Source organism: Thermobia domestica, chromosome 8 (genome assembly GCF_964235325.1).
Source record: "Thermobia domestica chromosome 8, izTheDome1.hap1.1, whole genome shotgun sequence".
In the NCBI taxonomy this organism is placed as follows: domain Eukaryota; kingdom Metazoa; phylum Arthropoda; class Insecta; order Zygentoma; family Lepismatidae; genus Thermobia; species Thermobia domestica.
This window is the reverse complement of record NC_137461.1, coordinates 264,322,671-264,343,022: the sequence shown is the minus strand read 5'-3', so window position 1 is coordinate 264,343,022 and position 20,352 is coordinate 264,322,671. Positions and strand designations below refer to the sequence as shown.

General features: G+C 35.6%; 1 protein-coding gene across 2 annotated transcripts in view; it reads right to left on the bottom strand.

Moving 5' to 3' along the window:
* The window catches only part of LOC145693603 (uncharacterized), a 99,091-nt gene that overhangs the window by 9,334 nt on the left and 69,405 nt on the right, over window positions 1-20,352 (bottom strand). Inside the window, exon 6 of one of the 2 annotated variants that reach the window (XM_081769737.1) lies at window positions 3,241-3,466. The exons of the other annotated variant lie outside the window; for it this stretch is intronic. Coding sequence (XP_081625863.1) covers window positions 3,241-3,466 — 226 coding nt within the window. The remainder of the gene's footprint in view (window positions 1-3,240; window positions 3,467-20,352) is intronic. 2 annotated transcript variants of the gene reach the window in all.

Here is a 20,352-nt window from a genome sequence, read left to right as displayed (position 1 = left end):
TTCCGATATAAACATTCGGATAACTATTCTTTTTGTCCGATGTAGTAGTTCAAATAAAAATTATTTTTGTCCAATGTAATTGTTCAAATAACTATTCTTTCTGCCCAATATACTTGTTGAAATGACTATTCCTTTTGTCCGAAAAAAATTTCAAATAATTATTCTTTTTGTCCGATATAATTGTTGAAATAACTATTCTTTTGTCCGAAAAAAAATGTTCCAATAACTATCCTTTTTGGTCCGTATAATTGTTGAAATACTTATTGCTTTTGTAGTATATAATTGTTCAAAAACTATCCTTTTTGTCCGATATTTGTTCAAATAACTAACATTTCCAATTTCAACATTTATCATCATAGAACAAAAATAGTAGACCTAAAGATTATTGGGTAATAGCTTTTTGATATGGACTCAGCGTCCGAGAAACATGTTCTGTCTTTGATCTTATTAATCTATTGCAACCAGTAGTTATAGATGCACTAGTTCAAGTTTGAGTTTTGAGGGTTTTATCGGAGTAGTCCCGTTTCCTCGGAATCGCGGAACGTTAAACTGAAAGATTTCATTTTTTTTTTTTTTTCAGGTTTGAGTATTGAATTCCAGTAGTTTGGAAGTCTACCGTTAGGGATGCGCACGAGACAATATTTGTGGTTGTCTCGTCTCGAAAATGTGCTGTAAAAGTGATGTCTCGACTCGAAAAATGTATATTTTTCTATTGGAAGAGCCGTGTCTAGACTCGAATTTTGTCAGGAAAATCCTGTCTCGACTCGTCTCGTCCGCATCCCTAACCGAAGTTTCACATTGTGAAACGAGACTAACTTGATCTTTGTGCAAATATTTATTCAAATAATGTTCGAATAATGAAATGTATTCGGGGCCTGGTATAGAGCGCTCACCTCTACTACGTAAGGTCGCTTGTTCGATCCCAGCTTTCGTAAAGTGGGTTTTGTGATATACAAATACAGTTTCAATGGATTTTCTCGGGGTTCTGCTACTTACTCCTGCTTTTTTCATTCCACCACTATCTCACTGTCACCGTCTCCTTTATCTTCGGAGCATAATCATGATACGTTAAAAAATGGATTTTAATTGAATTGAAATTAAATTAAATCTCTAAGTTTTACGTCCCACAGTTATACCGGCTAAGCTAAAGGAGACGGTGACGACGAGAAATGAATGAAAATAATGGAATGAAAAAAGTGGGAGAAAATGTGAGAACCCGACAAAACCTACGCACACGATGTTTGTCCACCACAAAGTTCATTTGATGCAAGCTGGGATCAAACCAAGGACCCCATGTACAAGAGGCGAGCGCTCTACCGCGGCCCGAATTTTAATCGAATATTTAAAGAATCCATTGTTTGAATCCATTCCAATTTTATCAGTACTAGTCATATAAGAGAGGGCGGACATTAATAGCAAAATTACTGACAGATAAAAAAAAAAACAGAAACAAAATAGTTACTACAGGTAAATTGGTTACAACAGGCTAGATTGAAGGAAGTAAAATTTTGAGATAAGAACAGATCATGCGTTGTTCCTCCTCTTATCTCCAGAAAGTAGGCAGCTTAAGCCCTGGAAACAGGTTATTGCTTTTGATACAAACTATTTCTGATTTTCCAGATACGACTACGTCTTATTGCTCTTCTCTTTGTAGGAATAAAATTAAACACAATTATTTTGAATACCTAATACAGTGAAACCTCTGAATAACCGACACCGATAGGACATGATATATTTGTCCGTAAATAAGAAGTGTCTGCTACACTTTTTTTTTTTTTTTTTTTAGATTACTCTCAGCTCACGCGGTAATTATATGTGAATGGTGTAACGCGCAGACGGATCATCTGAAGATTAGAAATGGCCCAAAGTCAACAAGCTATGGTTAGGAACTAGATCGTTCCTTGCAATGTTGTGTCGCGACTGTGAAATCGTTTCCTTGCCTGGTGAAAATATTGGCAGTCAGTATGGTGGAGATCGTCGACGTACAACAACTCCGCGTAAGGATTATTGTCGGTCTTATGCTCGACGAAGGCCAGTAAGCACAGAAGGTACAATAGCTCGAGATCTTGCAGCTGCCTCTGGAATCTACGTTTCACGTCAAATTGTATATCGGGTTTTACATGACTGCACATTGTATGAATGCCCGACCAGTACGGCGCATTTCCCTCACACAACAGTAGCGCGAATGGTGTACCGTCCACAGTAAGTGGACCCTAGAACAATAGAGTATGCACCCTTTAGTGTCAAGCCACGTTTTAGTTTGCAGAATGATTCTCAGTGTCTGTTTGTTTGGAGAGCACCAGGAACACATTATCAGCACTAAAGTACGTAATATTGAAAGGGACAAGTATACAAGTATGGAGGCATTGATGTCATGGTAGAGTGGTAAGACATCATGTTAGGGTCTAACGTTCCAGCAGCAGACGGAAACAGCTGAATTCTTCAGAAACGTAATTTTTGAACAGTATATCCAACTTTTCTGAGGTGCATATGGTCCTGAATTTCGTTTTATGAACGATAATGCACATCCACATAGGACACACTTGATGGAGAATTACCTGTAGCATGAAGACATCACATGTCTCGAGTGGCCAGAGAGGTCACTGGACCTCAATCACATTAAGCATGGTGAGTTACTCTCTGACGAAGAATTGCAGCGTTAACACATCCACCACAGTCAATTGCGCATTGTGTTTGTGAGAGTCTGATGATTCACTACAGAAGCTGTAGTATGAGTGCACATTGCGTAGCTTGCAAGCTTTTCATAGTAACCAAACCACATATGAACCATCTCTGGCAACAAAAACTCGGACTTGTGACGACCAACAGATGGTAACTCACATGACGTAAGTGTATTAGTCAGAATTTTGAATATGTATCATTGTAAGCGTTTGTTGTCTACTGGTATATGTTCTACACTTCCGGCTGAGCAGATTTATTTTTGTACTAATTTCTCATGTTGTAACTGTTATCCAGACATCCCCTTAAGTTTTAGACATGGGTATATGTTGATTGAGTATATGTAAAAAAAAATAAATAAATAATCGACTCAGTTGTTATTGTAAAAAAGATAAAGTTTATATTTTTTGAAAAATAAACATGCACTATAAAGCATTTCCCACATTTAATTACACACCAATACATACAGCCACAAAATCACACAAAAATATAGACACAAATGTTTAATCACTTAAAAAATACAAGGAAAATGACACCAAGACATGCACTAAAGACACTTACTTTGCGATTTGACTGTTGAGGATGCTACTAGATGGCAGCAGTGGAGACTGGACTCCAGAAGGTACGGTATGATTTGAAGGATTGACATAGTGGACAATGGTGCTGCCACCATCCTCTGATGATACAGGAATAAGTGGAGGTACTAGCTCAGTAGGCATGATGGAGGCCTGGTGAAGAATTTCTGGTGGCTTGTTATTGTAGAATTGGGTGAGGATTACTCTGTCTGCTAGAATGAGACAGAACAATAATATAAAAACATAATGCACCTTCCACATTCAAGAATCACAGTCACTATTCCCTACATAGCAACTACATCTACTTCCATTGTAAAATGTAAAGACAATAATCCCAAACAGCCAGACATATTTCAGTGACATTTATAGAATATTTACAACGAATATAGGCAATCAAGGTATATTTCAAAAGAAATTTATTATAATCTCTGGATTTAGTGAACCAAAATAATCAATTCTGGGCACATTTATGAAAATGGTTTCTTTTCTCTTTTTGCTCATGGGCAAGAACGTTGCATAATAAGTGTAGGAATGTGTACTGTCCGAGAGATCACTCCGGTTAGGATATGCACGCACGTAGTGCAATTGAAAGTATATAGCGTTCTCTGATGCTGTGTTCCTTAATAGGATAATATTTTTTTTTTCAAACAACATTTCTCCTTTAGAACTGGGCTGGAATTCATTTAAAAAATACGTTAACAAGAAGAAGAAGAAGAAGAAGAAGAAGAAGTAGAAGTAGTAGTAGTAGTAGTAATAGTAGTAGTAGTAGTAGTAGTAGTAGTAGTAGTAGTAGTAGTAGTAGTAGTAGTAGTAGTAGTAGTAGTACGGCCTTTGGAACCGGGAGGTGTAATGCCGCGTTCACAAAAGCTCTCCATTGACGTTTGTCTTTAGTCAACTGGACCCAGTTTCTACTTTGTATTTCTATTTATAGTGCTTTGATGTTAGCCTTGCCATTCAAAAATGTGCTATAGAATGTACTAGCATCAATTGCTCGCTTCACTGGGTTAAAATAAGAAAAAATAGTAATATGTCCCATTTTACTATTACTGAAGTGTCTCTGATAGATGCTTTTTTGTGAGCTGAATTTTTATTTAAACGGTATCGGAAGTGTCACTGTTCATCTCAACGACCCCGAAAACTATGGACTCGATACTAATATCGGTTATTTTCGATCATTTTTATATAACTCTCCGTTTCCCAAGTTGCGAAGCCGAATTTGGATTTAAACTGCATCGGAAGTGTCACTGATCATCTCAGCGACCCCGAAAACTATAGATTCGATATTAATATCGGTCATTTTCGATTATTTTTATATCTCTCCCCCTCCCCTAAGTTGCACCGTCAAAGTAAAATGATGAAAATCATCCCATGCCCGAATCTCATCTATGTTGAAAATTTGATCAAGATCGGTCGGGTGGTTCAAGAGTTATTACACTTGACATAGTCATAGTCACTTTCATTTATATATATATATATATATATATATATATATATATATATATATATATATATATATATATATATATATATCGCTCACAAGCATATTTCAAATTCAATATCATCATCATCGCTGTGTCCATAATTTGTACACAATTAAAATTTTGTTTTCACTGAATCAACATTGAGTATATTTCTAGTATGTGTCCACAAAGACTTCCTTTTTGAAGATATTCTCTCACTTTCAGCATGTCAGTCAGAGAACGAGAAAAAGAAAATAAGACGCTATTATTTTGTGATTTTTGAAGTTTATAAGAGAAGTACATTCCTTAAAAATAAGTACATTTTTCGCCGTCTGGCGTGTCTTGTTTTAACTACTCTAACAACACTATTCCTTAACAAAATAATATTTGTTATAAAACTCATTCGTGTTAAGATTCTCAATTTTCAACAAGAATTATTTTTAAGCCATAATAAACGGAAGACAAAAAGCGTTCAGCTTATTTACAAAGGGAGACATCGATTTTGTTAATTTGAAACTGAATGTCTCGTAATCCTAAACGGCAGTGGATTTTTACCACTTTCGTTCGCAATAGAATAGGGAGGTATTCAGAGAGAATTCGTTAATCAAGTGTTAGTCGCGTGATTAGTGTCATATTAGCTCTGTACTAAGGAGGGCGTACTTTTTCGTATTCCAAGTTTGCTTGGAGTTCAGCTAATAAGTTGATTTGGGTATGATTAACTAATATAACCCCAATATCTCGATGAGAAAATTAAATGTGGCATCTACGGAAATCTTGACGTGCGCATGCATAGTCTCTAGAAATGAAAATATATCAAATACGAAATTCGCAATGTTTCCTTTGTAGTTTGACATCACAATAACTTACAGACAGTTACCAAATCGAATTACATTAAACGCATTCATTTCTGAAGAATGTATTTACAGGGAGAATAAGTAGAAGCCAATTAATATTAGAGACAATAGAAGGATTATGTTGTAATTATAAGGGAAGATAATGTATCCATCAGTTATATGTATCCCTTACAAAACTGGAAAATTTTCTACTCATCTCTCATCTTTCACTTTAAGAAGCAATTCTGTTATTGTAGAAAACCCGGCTTAATAACTGTTTTATAGTTAACTCACCCGATGAGGTGAACGGTAAGAAAGAAAGTCAGGCAGGTAATTAATTACCTTTGTATCCTCATAATGTAAATTTATTGTGACCTTCTGTTCTAAACTCACTAGTCACATGTGATTAACTGAGTCAACTACTACGAGCTAATCAGAGATTCTGAATACACTTCTGATAACCATCCGTTAGTCAAACTCTTTTTGCGCTCTCATTCGCCAAAACGACTCTGCATAAGGTTCATAAAGTCGGAGATAAAATCTATAGGCCTACGTGTCATCTTGAGTCCGTTTCGCAATCAAACCTATTACGTTTTTTTTTTTCAGTTTGGCGATCAGTAATGAAACCGGAAATCACAAATTTTTACCACATCCGGTTTAAATAAAGGGATTAAAGGCCGAGATGAAACTTACCATTGTGATTCTAAATCCTTGTATATCATGACTCTCTATCCCTTACCATTTTTGATCAATGGATACTAATATTGAAACAGGAAGTGGTAGTGCCAGCGAGGACGCCGACGCCATGTTTAATTTCTTGGGGGGGGGGGTAAGTAGGGAACAGAAATTTTGGGGGGACCAACTATTTGTTTTTATATCAATATAATAAATTTATAGCACTTGACTTATATTATAATACAACATGTCTGCTGGGAAGCAAACAATACCACCAGAGGGACCGAACCCTTGTTTTCTCTAGCGTCACCGTTTATGTATTACGGACAGTCATAGTTGTTCTACTTATGAATAGCATGATTTGGGAGTTTGAAAACAAAATCTAGAGATATTGAATTTGATATTAAAGTATTAATATTCTGTTAGCGATGTAGTATAATTATTAATTAAGATAGTTTTCATTCCACCAAATTTCCACCTAAAACAGTATTTTTTCACCTTTCCACTCACCAATTTCAGAGCTCCTTCGTGACTATGTAGATAGCATACGTGCCTTTAACGTGGGAGACCCGGGTTCGATTCCCGCCGGAACTCATGTGGTTCGGATTCCACGTTAAGCTATAGATCCACGTCTCACGTAGCCCCGCTACTGAACGAGGCGTTAAACTCAAGTCTAACTAGCCAAGTTCAGTACTTTTCCCGCCAAAAATCCTAACCCTATGATGATAATGATGAAATGAGGAACAGGAAGAAACGGAAGATCCCCGAGGAAATACACGCACACGGTGTTTGTCGGCCACGAAGTTAACATGGCGGGAGTTGGGATCGAACTAGAACCCATGCATTCTACCATTCAGCTACCACCTACATCAACTTTATTTTTAATTGCATTAGAATAATATGTTTATAAAGAGACCGATGAGGCCTATGTGTTTGGTTATTATTAGAGACCGGATGTTTAGGCACTAAAAACCTGGAAAATAGGCAGGCGAATAGGCACTTAAAATTTAAAAATAGGCAGTAAAATAGGCACTAAAATGTAACTCGAAACAATGAAGATAAATACTCAATACCATTAAAAAATAGATTCAAGTCATAGATAATGTTCAAAGAATATAGAAACATACTTATTTGTTAAATAATATCTTCTTTTACTGTATATACAAAAACGAGGCATGTTATGCATTGCACATTCTGGGTGAATCTGAAAGATGTGCACATACTTCGGGAGGTGATTCGTGACATGAAAAGAAGACAAAAAGTGCTGTTGCATGTTGTAGAATTCTGCGCAGTGTTCGAGTGACAGGGGTGCCAAATTGGAATTGAAATCGTATCCTGACAATTGGAACGGGACATAAAGGTGCGCACATACTTCAAATGATGATTCGTGAAATTCAAGAGGACTTTTATCTTTTCATGTCACGAATCACCTCCCGAAGTATGTGAGCATCTTTGAAGTTCATCCTGTATACATATTGTAACGTACCACGAGCTTGTGTTTAAAACACATAATATAAGTAAATATATGTGTGTATTATGTTACGTAAATTATATATTTTCCCAATGAAGGCTTATTTTGAAGAAAATGCATAGAATAGGCAATATTAGGCACTAAAGCAATTATTTAGGCAGTAAAGGTCGAAATAGGCAAAATAGGCAAAATAAAATTGGCTTAAATCGAAATTATAACCCTCCATATAAACTTTAAAAAGTTATTTTTGATCATATCTTTAATATTAAAGAATAGGCATTTTGCCTAACATCCGATCTCTAGTTATTATGATACTTTTAAAAATAATACTCTAAACACACACAAAAAAAAAAATAACGAAATAATTTCAGGAACTTAAAACATAAGTGCTCTCATTTCTTCATGTCTGGCTCACTTTTTCTTCTTCTTTTTTTAAAGAAAAGTAAAGAAACACGTGACCTGGTTTTCCTGCTCTCCTATGCCCCTCCCTCTCTTGGCTTCCACGTAACTTTACTTAATGATAACAACGTCCATCAAAAGATCCTGTTAGGATGAGCTTCAGCGTTATCAGTGGTTTAAACAAATAGTCTACCTGGAAACTTGAAATTGCTGGTGGCGAATGACGTTTTAACTTTTCTAACCTTTCATTCACTCACTGAAACCTTTTGCTAAGCAATTTGAAGGACAACGTATTGATTTTCAATAAACATGTAAACGTAGACATTTATATTATCCTAGTGACAGTGATATGTCGCTTCGTGACTTAAGTGACTAATGGGTAAGCCATTCTGTTCACGAAGTCCTTGCTTCGATTCTGCACCCTTCCATTGTCCCTTGAATTCAGAAAATTGATGTTATTGATAGGATTTCTTTTCTTTAAAGATTTTTTTTGTTTGTTTGTTTGTTTTAGGCGAATCGACATCATTTTATCACGGCTCTGCCTTCAGAGTTCATGAAACGGGTTATGCTTTTAGTGGTGTAGAGGAATTTTAACCCTAGCAAATACACTGGGCTCTCTAGTTACGAACTTTATCCGTTCCGTAACGCTGTTCATAAACTGAAAAGTTCGTAAACGGACATTATATATATCCCATTAAAAGTAACGTAAATACAATGAATCCACTCTAGCAACAGAAAGATGGTATTTTTTTTTTTTAAAGAAAATGGAGGCTGCGGTGACTCAGTGGTAGAGCGTTCACCTCTGCTGCATGGGGTCCTGGGTTCAAACCCTGCTCACGCCAGGTGAACATTGTGGTGGACAAACACCGTGTGCGTGGGTTTCCTTGGGATTCTCCCCTTTCCTTCCATTTTCTTCATTCCACCATTTCATTCATTTCTCCTTATCACCGTCTCCTTTAGCCTAACCGGCATAACCCCGGGACGTAAAACTCAAAAATTTCATTTTCATTTGTATTTTTTTTAAAAAAATAAAATCTACGAGGGTTGAGTTTTCTTTCAGACGATTTTCTCAAAAACGACTCAGGCTATTTTGTTCATATTGCATAAATAAAAGCAAGGATAGAAGTAGCGAAAGAAGCCTTTGCAAATAAGACAAGTCCTTGTTTTGTGGGATCTTGAATAAAGAGTTGAGAAAAAAAAACACAAAATGTTTTGTGTGAAGTGTTGTACTAGCCTATATGGGGCGGAAACATGGACACTACGCAAAAGTTATGAAAAACGACTGGAAGCCTTCGAAATGTGGGCGTGGAGAAGAATGGAAAGAATTAGTTGGGTCGAGCGGAAAACGAATGAGAGGGTGTTAGAAATGGTGAGTAGGATAGGGGCATCTAGTCCTCACTCATGAATATTCATGAGTGTTTACTTTTTTGACATGGTAGCACTTGGTAATGCACGTTTTAAAAAATGGATACACCCTTTTACGCATACTAATGACACATAATGTATGCAGGTGCATCCGGAGGTAACATGACATATAATAAATTGGTTTCCGGTGAAAAGAAATGTTAATGGGACAAGCAAAATACAGAAAAGACCTTTCGGAAATAAAATATGCAGATCACATACGTAGAACAAGGTAATTCATTAATATGCAGCACATGTAACGCGACAGCTGCTGCTGGAGAATATGCTAGAAATTTGGATTGTTGGAATGGGATATCACGTGATGGACGAAGCATATTAAATACCCAGTGTTTTTTTAGTGAAAAGTAGTTATAGATTGGTTTTAAAGCATGGATTTACCGAAACCTTTGAATTTTAGTACAAGAGGTGAAAGTGATCTCGCAGAATCATCATCTTTGCCGGGGACAGAGGTTTTATCCCAACCGGTGGTGATTTCGCATTTTCCGCCATTGGAAACAGAAGTTACCCCGGCCAACTTGGATGTATTACCGGGAACAGAATTTTCATCCCAACCGGTGGTGAGCCCGCAACCTCCGCCACTGAAAACAGAAGTTACCACGGCCAACTCGGATGTATTACCGGGAACAGAATTTTCATCCCAACCGGTGGTAAGCCCGCAACCTCCGCCACTGGAAACAGAAGTTTTCCCGTTACTTGATGTTGAAAACGAAATAGAAGAATATCCCCCTACACCTTCACCAACAGTGAGTAATTCCCCGGTGGAGAATTGGGAGTTGGAAGAATTTTTGAATTTGCCATGTGAGTGTACTGTGGAACGTACATCATTGGATTGTATAAAAGACTGTATAATATACTGGAAACCAGACGATATTTGTATTTGTTTTGCTTGCGGGTTCGGAGACGGCAGTCAATGGACACATGATTGTTTGGTGTTGGATACGGAATCTCTTGAACGGAAAGCTATAGATGCTGTAACGAAATTTGAAGTTCGTGAAGAATTATTATCAATTTACAGAAAAAAGCATGGACAGCCTTTTGCGATGATATGGAATTTCATTGAACGTTTCCGAGATCTTGTGTGGGACTTTGAATATAGACCCATTCTATTAAAAATTTTACTGGAAAAAGATTATGGGAAATACGTGGACATATGGTAAATTGTTTAATTGTTTGATTTCCTTTTATTAGTAATCATGTATTGTGATAGTGAGAATTGTGGACAAAACATTAGTGAAAATTGTGTGTTAGAAACGATAACTGTATACTTACGCTCAAATGGAATAAGTGGTATGCAGCATAATCCTGGAACTTTTCTAGAAAAGCACTTGTTGAATGATAAGACTTTAGTAGAACTCTTTGAAATTTTTCATGAACGGCATCGTGAAATTTCAATCACAAACTTTATGTTAAAAACTGGTGAATGTTTAAAAAATACTGAATTTATTGGACAACTTATTCCAGTTGTCATGGAACGTTCGTGTGAAATTTCAGTTTGCCATAAAATGTATATTGTAGACATACAGGGATTTAAGATTTCCCCGAATGAATTTGTGATACGTGAATTTTGTCTTACTGCGTGTGATGATACTTTAAATTTTCATTTTTTAGTAAAAGTACCATGTGAATTTAACGATTTACCAATAGGTTGCCAAAAACAAATCGATTGGCTTACAAACCACTTGCATGGCTTGTCATGGTCTAGTAAGACTGGCTATCTCGTATCACATATTCGGAATATTATGTATGATTTTTGTGCATTAGATGCAACTTTCCTTTGTAAAGGTGGGGAAAAATCCATTTGGATAAAGAAAATCTTTGCGTTAGCAAACGTTGTGGATCTGGAAAGAAAAGGTTGTCCACCATTAACAGAATTACAAGGTATCGTTTGTAATGAAATTTGTTCATTTCATAAGCAAGTAGAATCAAAATCGGCATGTGCATATCGAAATGCACAACAATTGAATTATTGGTGGAAAAATGAGCGATCCACAACCCTTACTAAGGGCATAGCAAGTTTAATGTTTTCATTGTAATCTTAAAACTATTGTAAGGAAGATATATTTTATGGAGAAATAAAAATATAAAAGTTTTAAAAAATTGGTATTTATTTATTTCTAAAAATCTACAAACATCTACTTTGTTTCTTTTTCATTATGTTTTCTACATGTTTTTTGACAAGCTTATCATTATTTTTTAATTTTTTATGATTAAACATTGCAATACATTTGTCAAATGAAACACCACGTATCATATAATACAGAAAATATAATACAAAATATCCACACATGATAGAATGATTATCTTGAACTTGTACAGTATTTACAAAATAGAGTTTACAATTCCTTTGTAGGAACTGTTGAATTAGTTTAGGCACACCCTGTGCCAGAGAATCAAAATAGTATCCATGTTTATTGTTATTGATATAGATCGCTACCCAATGGCTACCAGGTAAATCAGACTTGTCCAAATTAATAATCAGTCCTACAGGGTGTTGAACAAGTATAGGTAAACGATCAATGGGATAAATTCCAGTCACATTTGCACCGGTAATGCAGTCCTTTAGTAACACTTGTAATAATTGATCACTATACATGTTTATTAGTCTATTTCATCCTTACTTTCCTCCTCTTGTTTTATTTTGGATGGAACATACGTTGCACTATTTGGATTTACGTATAAAACATAACCATAGACTTTTAAGTATTCGGCATATAATAAAGCTTCACGCACACAACACTTAAATTGTCCAAATCTATGTTTTAAATAAGCACAAGAGTAAACATGAAATCCCAAGGAAGACGCTTTTGGGCACTGTAAATCTTCTAAATTCACAACAGTCCGTTCCAATAGTTGCTGCAGATAGTCCTGACGTGTTTTACCATAAGTATACAAGGTACAGGTATTAGCACAATATTGTTTCAATATAGTAGGTAACAATGAGTAATCTACATCGCCATTGTACCAGTCAATACCATAATCATGTTGTACTAGATGTTTATTCGAAAGTATGAGCGGCACACGTAATTCATGTAATGGATATGGTGGTTTAAAAATCCAGCTTTGTACAAAGGGGATATCAGGATTTACAATTGCAAGTTCCTTAATAATAATATGATCATCATTATCGTTGAACGCGGAGAAGTGAACAATAACCCTCATGGCACTCAAATGACGAAATTTTACATTGTATGATCAGTATATACATTCCTGTCTTTATCGATTTGAATGAGAGAGTCAAATTGAGCGTACACAATACATGTAATGGAATTTTGTAGAGGTTGAGAAAATGATAATTTTAAATTGACAGGGGAATCACGTATGACATCCCACGTAGAATCATCTAATGTTCCTGTTGGAGATAGAATGAACGGGTACAAAGTGTATCCATGTCGAAATTCTTCACGGGAAATTGTATGTGAATGATCTTGATAATATATACCGGTACCGGAAAACAGAGTGGAATATGTTTGAACATATAATCCATTTTCAAAATTAGGAGTGAGGGGTGTCGGTGGAAATGATTTTGAACCAACTTGTAATTGCAGTTTGTTAACGTTAAAATGTTGAAATTCAAAAGGATTTACATGTGGTTGACCATTAAATGCAGCGTTTGATACAAAACCTATAACAACACCTTTTGGTACTTTACCCAAAAATAAATTATCGAGATTATATGAACTTACTTCTGCGGGAATGGTATAGGTACGAGTTTCAACACGAGTAAGAGGTATGCTGGCCGGAATGTGTTCCATGCCAGCATTGATTTGCATAGCTAAGTCGGCAGCAATATCTAGACGCCGCACGTGAAGTGTTACGTCTTCAAGTTTGACTTTATATGCTGTATTTTCAGCAGACATTAAACAAAACGTATCTTTTGTACGATGTAATTTTACACGTAAGCTTACTTTATTAGGAAGCATACATCCCACACCGGCAATATCAGCGTGGATACGGCCATACATATCGAATGATGCACTATTTCTAACTTACTGGGCACGATTTGTAAATCCAGTATTTGCATTACCTAATACATTAAATTGGTTTGCAGTATCTTTATACCATAATCCCCCAGTTAAATGGGTTCGAGCGGCATCACTACCATAATTTAATAATGTTTCGATATAAGCCCGGTACGGATATGAACCAGATGATGAACTAATTAATTTATCGTTTAATAAAACATCAACTTGACTAAATAACGAATGAAGAAAATTATTTACAGGTGCAACAATATCCGCCGCAACTAAATTTGTATTATCGTTTTTTGTAATTTTACATTTTACATAGAGATACAAGTATGCAGTGTGAATAAAATCACCAGTTTCACCAGGTACAACAAATTCAATTGGTCCTTCTGACGATAAAGTAGAAACCGGACGATATTCAACAGTGGAAGATGACTCAATAGCAGTTTGAGTCATTGGAATAGTAAACAAATCAAGTTCACTTGTACAACATTCAGGACTACTTCCACTGAGTAAAGCCATGATTAACTAAATATATCACCGGAATATTTTCGATTACGTTTGACCGGAGGACCGAATTGTACAATAGCAGGAGCCTTACGTTTTCGTGGACGTCTCTTACCACTACCGGTTAACAACTGACTAAGTTTATTTGCAGCTTTAGTTTTTAATGTTTCTCCAGCTTCTTCTACGCGAGCACGAACGGATTCTTTAAATGGACGGTCTTCTAGTACATCACCTGCAACTTGTATTCCTGTTTGTAACGCTTGCCGGCCTACAGCTTTGGCACCTTGTTTTAATAAAGGCAATGCAAAACGAAATAAACCTTTAAAGAAACTACCAATCCTATGACCCCGTTGATAAACTGGACCTGAAAAGAAGGGAAGGCCACGTCCCCGCTGATAATACGTATGTTGCTTTTTCATTTTCCAGGAGAACGTTTAAAATGAAGTGTCACTGTCAATGTCCCGGAACGAAATGGTAAATTTCGTCCTGCGTGGTCCTTTAGTAGTATTTCAACACTGTTAAAGCAAAATTTAGAGAGTGGTATATAGTGAATATCTTGATATCGTAACGTTTGAACTTTTCCATAAGTCATATTGCCAACAGTTGCAATACGTAGTAAGGGAGCTTGCGTGTCTCCCACCAATTGATATTCAATAAGATCAGTATACACAAATATTTGAAAAGGATATCCAATATCTAAGTATGGTTGTTTAAATCCCTGTTTTTGAATAATGAGATCATTTTTTTCATGAAAACCTAGTTGTATAGCCAAAGTAGGTGAAAGTGTTATAAATTCAACGTTTGGTTCAGAAGTAACATGAATAATATTGGAAGCGTTAAATCGTATAAATTCTGAAACTTTATTTAATTCTTCCAGTATGTGTTCAATGTTTGCATAATATCCAGGAGTAATTTTACTTTTCATAATTTCATGACCTTCTAATTTGTACCAAACGATATTTTCATCTTCGGTGACATTATGACACGTTAAAGGAATATGTATTTCACTTAATCCGACACACCAATCCGTATCTGTTAAACGTACAGTATTTTTCAAATTATTAATGAAATGGGTTGGACTATTTTTTAGGATAAACGTCTGTACTTGCATTTGAAACCAGTGTAATGTAGAAACTGTCTTCGATGCTTTCAGAAATCATTTTCGTTTAAAGTGAAGTGTCAAGTTCGAAGTTCCAAAACGAAATGGTAAGTTTATACCGAGTTCATCTTTTAAGTTTACTTCTATCGTATCAAAATATTTCTTTTCAACTTTCACGTACTGCGGGTTATGAAATAAAATATTTTTGATTCGTCCATACCGCTCGTAAAATATACTAATTTTACGAAGTAAAGGTCCAATTTCTTCTTGTTGTTTTACAATATCCACACATACGTTAACTTCTGTTGGAATATTATAATCAAGGTTACAGGGATATTTTCCCTGAGGAGCCAGAAATTGTTCCCTATGTTGATCTTTTATATACACCACTGAATTATAAAAATTTGAATTTTCATTCATAAAACCGAGTATATGTTGTAAACCTTTTGTTATGTCTAGAATACACCGATCACGTGACCGGAAGGAATGTTGAATATACACTTGATTCTTAAAATAATTATATTTTATTATACGTACTTTCTCGGGAATTAGATTTAAGATGGCTTTAATGGATGCATAATATCCCTCTGTTACTTTAACAGGATATCGAATATATTCACCATCAATAAATGTATCGATTGTAATTTGTTCACCCGGACCAACATTATAAAAACTCCACGGTATATTAATTTGTGTTAAGCCCACAACCCACTCTCCGTCCGTGAAATCTATGGCCCTTGCAAGTTTTACTCGAAATGAGGATGTTGTATTATCAAAAAGTGTACTACTTGCATTGGAAGGTAACGTCACGTAAAAACCGTGTTTCAATGACGAATTCATTATGCAGACTGAATACTAGATACTCGAATCCACGAATTCATACTTTCTGGGTAGCCTAACCATTTTACGAAAACCCACCCCTTCTTACGTTTAAGAACTTTTTCAATTAAATAGGTTTTGTTTGAGCTTAGAAATATTTTTTGTAATTCTTCAGCATAAAATATTCCTTTAATTTCATCACCATTCCAGTCTTTTAATTTATAAGTTACAGGATTTGATTTTATACATTTATCAACGAGAAATATTTCTCTAGACCAATTTGGCAAATATCCTTTTTCAAGCTTATGTTTATATTTAGTAATACGAACATAATCTCCTGCTTGAAATTTACAAGTTAATTTCTTCTTGTGTACAGTCTTTCCGTACAGCGTATTCCACACTTGATTGATATTTGAATCATTCACTTCTGCGGGTGCCATTTTAATAGTTGAATGATAACTATGATTATAATTGTGTACAATTTGATCCAACACATCAATGTACCGATACGTATTTTCTGCAGTAAAATAACGATATATTTTACTTTTAATGGTACGAATTACTCTTTCTACTAACGCACATTTCATTTCCGAATGTACACTATAATGATTAATCCCAAAATCTTTAAACACTTTCTTTACATGGCGATTATAAAATTCTGACCCTAAATCAGTTTGAACGTGAACCAGTAATGGCACTTGGTTTAAAATTGAAGTTATTGCATTAGCCATTTCAGGCCCTTTCTTTGTTTTCACAGGAATGCAATACAAGTACCGCGAAAAAATGTCAATTGCACATAAAATATAGCGATATCCGTCATTATACTTTGCAATATTTTGCATGTCCGCCAAATCGCATTGTAATGTTTCATTAGGACCACTAACATAATATTGTTTCCGTGGAAATGTTTTTCGTATTGGAGCGTGCATTGTATATGCATCTTGTGATGCTAACCATTTTTTAATTTTCTCTCGGGATAATTTTGTTTTACGTTCTAATGTACTAACACTGGATAAAGATGCAGGATCTGAATACTTGTAATAGATTTTTGATAATTTTGTCATTTCTTATTTACATTTTATATTCTTTCCAATACCGAAATACGTTAGCTGCAATTGCGGGAGATACTGCAGTCGAAGAAGAATGCCGTTTTCGAATTTTACTGCCAGTCACTTTCGGGGTTGTAAAAGCAGGTGAAGGCGGTCCTGGTGTACGTGAACTAATAAACTCCCGAGGAACATTAATATCATCCAATAACGTTTTAAATGGCTGTAATCCTACTGGTTGTGTTGAATATTTCCGTGTACGAACGACATCATTTACTAAATCGATAATATTGGAACCGGGAATGATATTTCCATCGATAGCTACTGTACCTGTTTGATCCCACGAGATTTTCTGTGAATTAATGAGTTGTTTAAGTAATAAATCCGTTTTCCTTCGAAGTGTTTTTGGTACTGATTGTAATATGTCGGGTACAAGAGTTAAAATACCACTATCTGTACGACTACTTGCATTTTCTGAGTCAACAATGGGTAGGGCAATAGGATTTTCCGGTGTGGGACTCGATTTATAATGTAAATATTGATGTAATACTTGCTGATACAATTTCCATTTTTGTTCTCTACTCAAATCTGTACGTTGTAAGATTTCGCTCATATCTTTATCTAGTCTTGATTGATGTGCTTCATGCGTCTTTAAATTAGATTGTATTCTATGAAGTGCATTTTCTGGAACTAATAGCATTTTACGTAATTCCGACATGTTATCTTCCAAAAATTGTTGAGGCTAAGGCACCAATGAGTGGCCCGAGAATTAATGGAAGTAATGCACCACCTTTCTGTAGTAATAATTTCTTTTTCTTTTTAAGAGAAAGTTTTGAGGAGAGAGCACGTAAGATCTTCTTATGTCTACGGAGCCTTTGCTTCTGAATTAATGATATGGGGATATTTCCTTTTATAGTATTTTTTGCTACTTGTGATATGGTACGAATCAAATCACCCGGTGCGTTTTGAAGAATAACTTTCCGATCGGATGGCTTGCATTTCGCAAGCGTGCAGAGCGTATTGTAATGATGTTTTACCTTCAACATCTTGATGCTAACTAAACATAAAACGGTGTGGCCGCGTTTTTAACACTACTGTACACATGCATTATTTCTCCGGGAAATATATTTGTTCTCAGTCGTAGGGCATCATGTGTTTGTTGTGTAAGGTCAAACAATAAATACGTGTGTGGTTTTTGTGTAATTTCCTCAAAGACATTCACGAGTTGTTTGCTTTCACGAGGCATAATTTGTCTTGCTAAATATTCAATTTGTAACTTATCACGTGGATTCTTAAATACCACTATATAATGTGCATTTAAACTAATATCTCGAGCATGCCGGTTTTTTGGAAATAAATTTTGAACAATAAATATTACGGTTAATTTTTTGTGGTGAGCGTACTTGGTAAATAATTTGGCCACATCGTCATTTGTTTCTGACATTAAATCATCTAATATGAGTAATGAATTTTCACTTATATCAAAAGTATTTATATCGGGGATTCCTTCCAGAAAACGTATTTTTGCATCAACGTCCAAGTTTGGTATAACTGCGCCATAACACCATACAATTTCTTTAAAGGAAACATTAAACATATCATTTCTTTCTTTGATTAATCGATTCACAAAGTGAGTTTTACCAGCACGGGAAGGGCCGGCTATGAGAATAGTGCACGGATGTTTAAAACGTAACATCTTCGTTGCAAATGACACAATGTGATAGAAACTCTGCTTTTTATTCCCCAAAAAACGAGTCTCTGGCCAATCATTTATGAGATCTATAGCCATACGGAACAGTAACACTTTTTGGTACGTCAGTCACAATGTCAGCGTCTATTCGTCTGCGTTTACTGGTCACCATTTGATGTGTCTTTAGTTCTCTTCGAGAAAAGATGCGCAAATCTGGTTTCCGAACAATTTTGGATGGCATTTCGATTACAGTTGCCTCCCGATTCCCCGTCACTAAATCATAAAAACTATCAAAATTAATTTTATCACTTGTTCTGTGATTTAATGTTATTCCACGTATTTTATAGACATATTTCATTTCCCCACTAGCATTGCGTAAAGCGTAGGCGTAATTCTTTGCACCTAATGCTATTACTTTACGTATTTCCCAACCTTCGGGAACTTCATTTGTTAACCCACCCAAATACGAACTTAATTTTAATGGGAGTTGCTCATCTTTTCTTTGTATAAACATGATACTGTCCGTATCGCAATAGATTACATTCTGTTCTCCAACACTTGTTAGTAGATCATACAGCCACAGTCGTGCCCATGATGTTATAAATGCTGCCAGCACAACATTTGAAAATGCTAATGGGATATTTTCACTCTCACAGTCTTTATATTGAACAATTAAATGAGTTTCACCAACTGGTGTTACAGCTTGAATTTCATATTTAGGATCTGTTAAAATTTTTAAAAAATCCTCTGCTGTATCAACCATTGTGCACTGTGAAAGGTCTGTTCTTTGTCCCCATTTCCCGTACAGTGAATTCAAAAACAGTTTCGCTGTACTGCGCAGGCCTGGATTATATTCTATGTTCTCATAATTTAGTTGTATTCCTTCATGCCTGAAATATTCTTGAATGTACTTTTCCTGCTCTTCTTTTGTATTGCATTCTGCAGGAAAGCCTGAAGCTTCTTGTTTCATTTGTAAAAAGGATTTCACATATGACCCAAATAATCCTTCACAAACATCTTTTTCCGGGACTAATAAATCAAACTCCCATATTTCATGAATTTCAATTAGCTCATACCCATTGTCTAATGCTTTGTGCAGTTCGGGGGTACAAAACGTACCTGTAATGATACGTTCAAGATCTATGTGCGTACATTCATCATCATTTTGTTCATCCATGCACGATTTACACAATCCAAAGATTAATCTTCCTCCCGTAACATAAGGGAGGATTGGAAAATATAAATCGGAGGGTGGAAGAACACTGCATTTTACAAGTCCATGAATGTTTCGCACATTGGGGAAATTGGGGCCATTGTGTACTTTAGGTACATTCACAGGCATGCCTCGTTTACACATTGTTGCGGGATAAAGCGAGGTGACATCTACGTAAACTACGTATTCGTCCTCTGTACAGTCTACATATAACTTAAAATTTTCTGTTCTACCTCCTTGATAGGCAGATTTTGGAATGAGAGGATCACGAATATGTTTGCACCGTTGTTCGATGATCTTCTGTATATGTTTATCACGTTTTACCATTGCATCCCATTCACATTCCCAAATTTCTATTAAATTATAACCTAATTTTTTCAAATAGTTGCGGCAGTGCACTGTTTGTTCGTATCTCTTTTCAAAAGTGTTGTACGCACCATTTTCTTTGCATAAAATGCTATTTCTATTATCTTTGTAGCAGCTTTTACAGGAATGC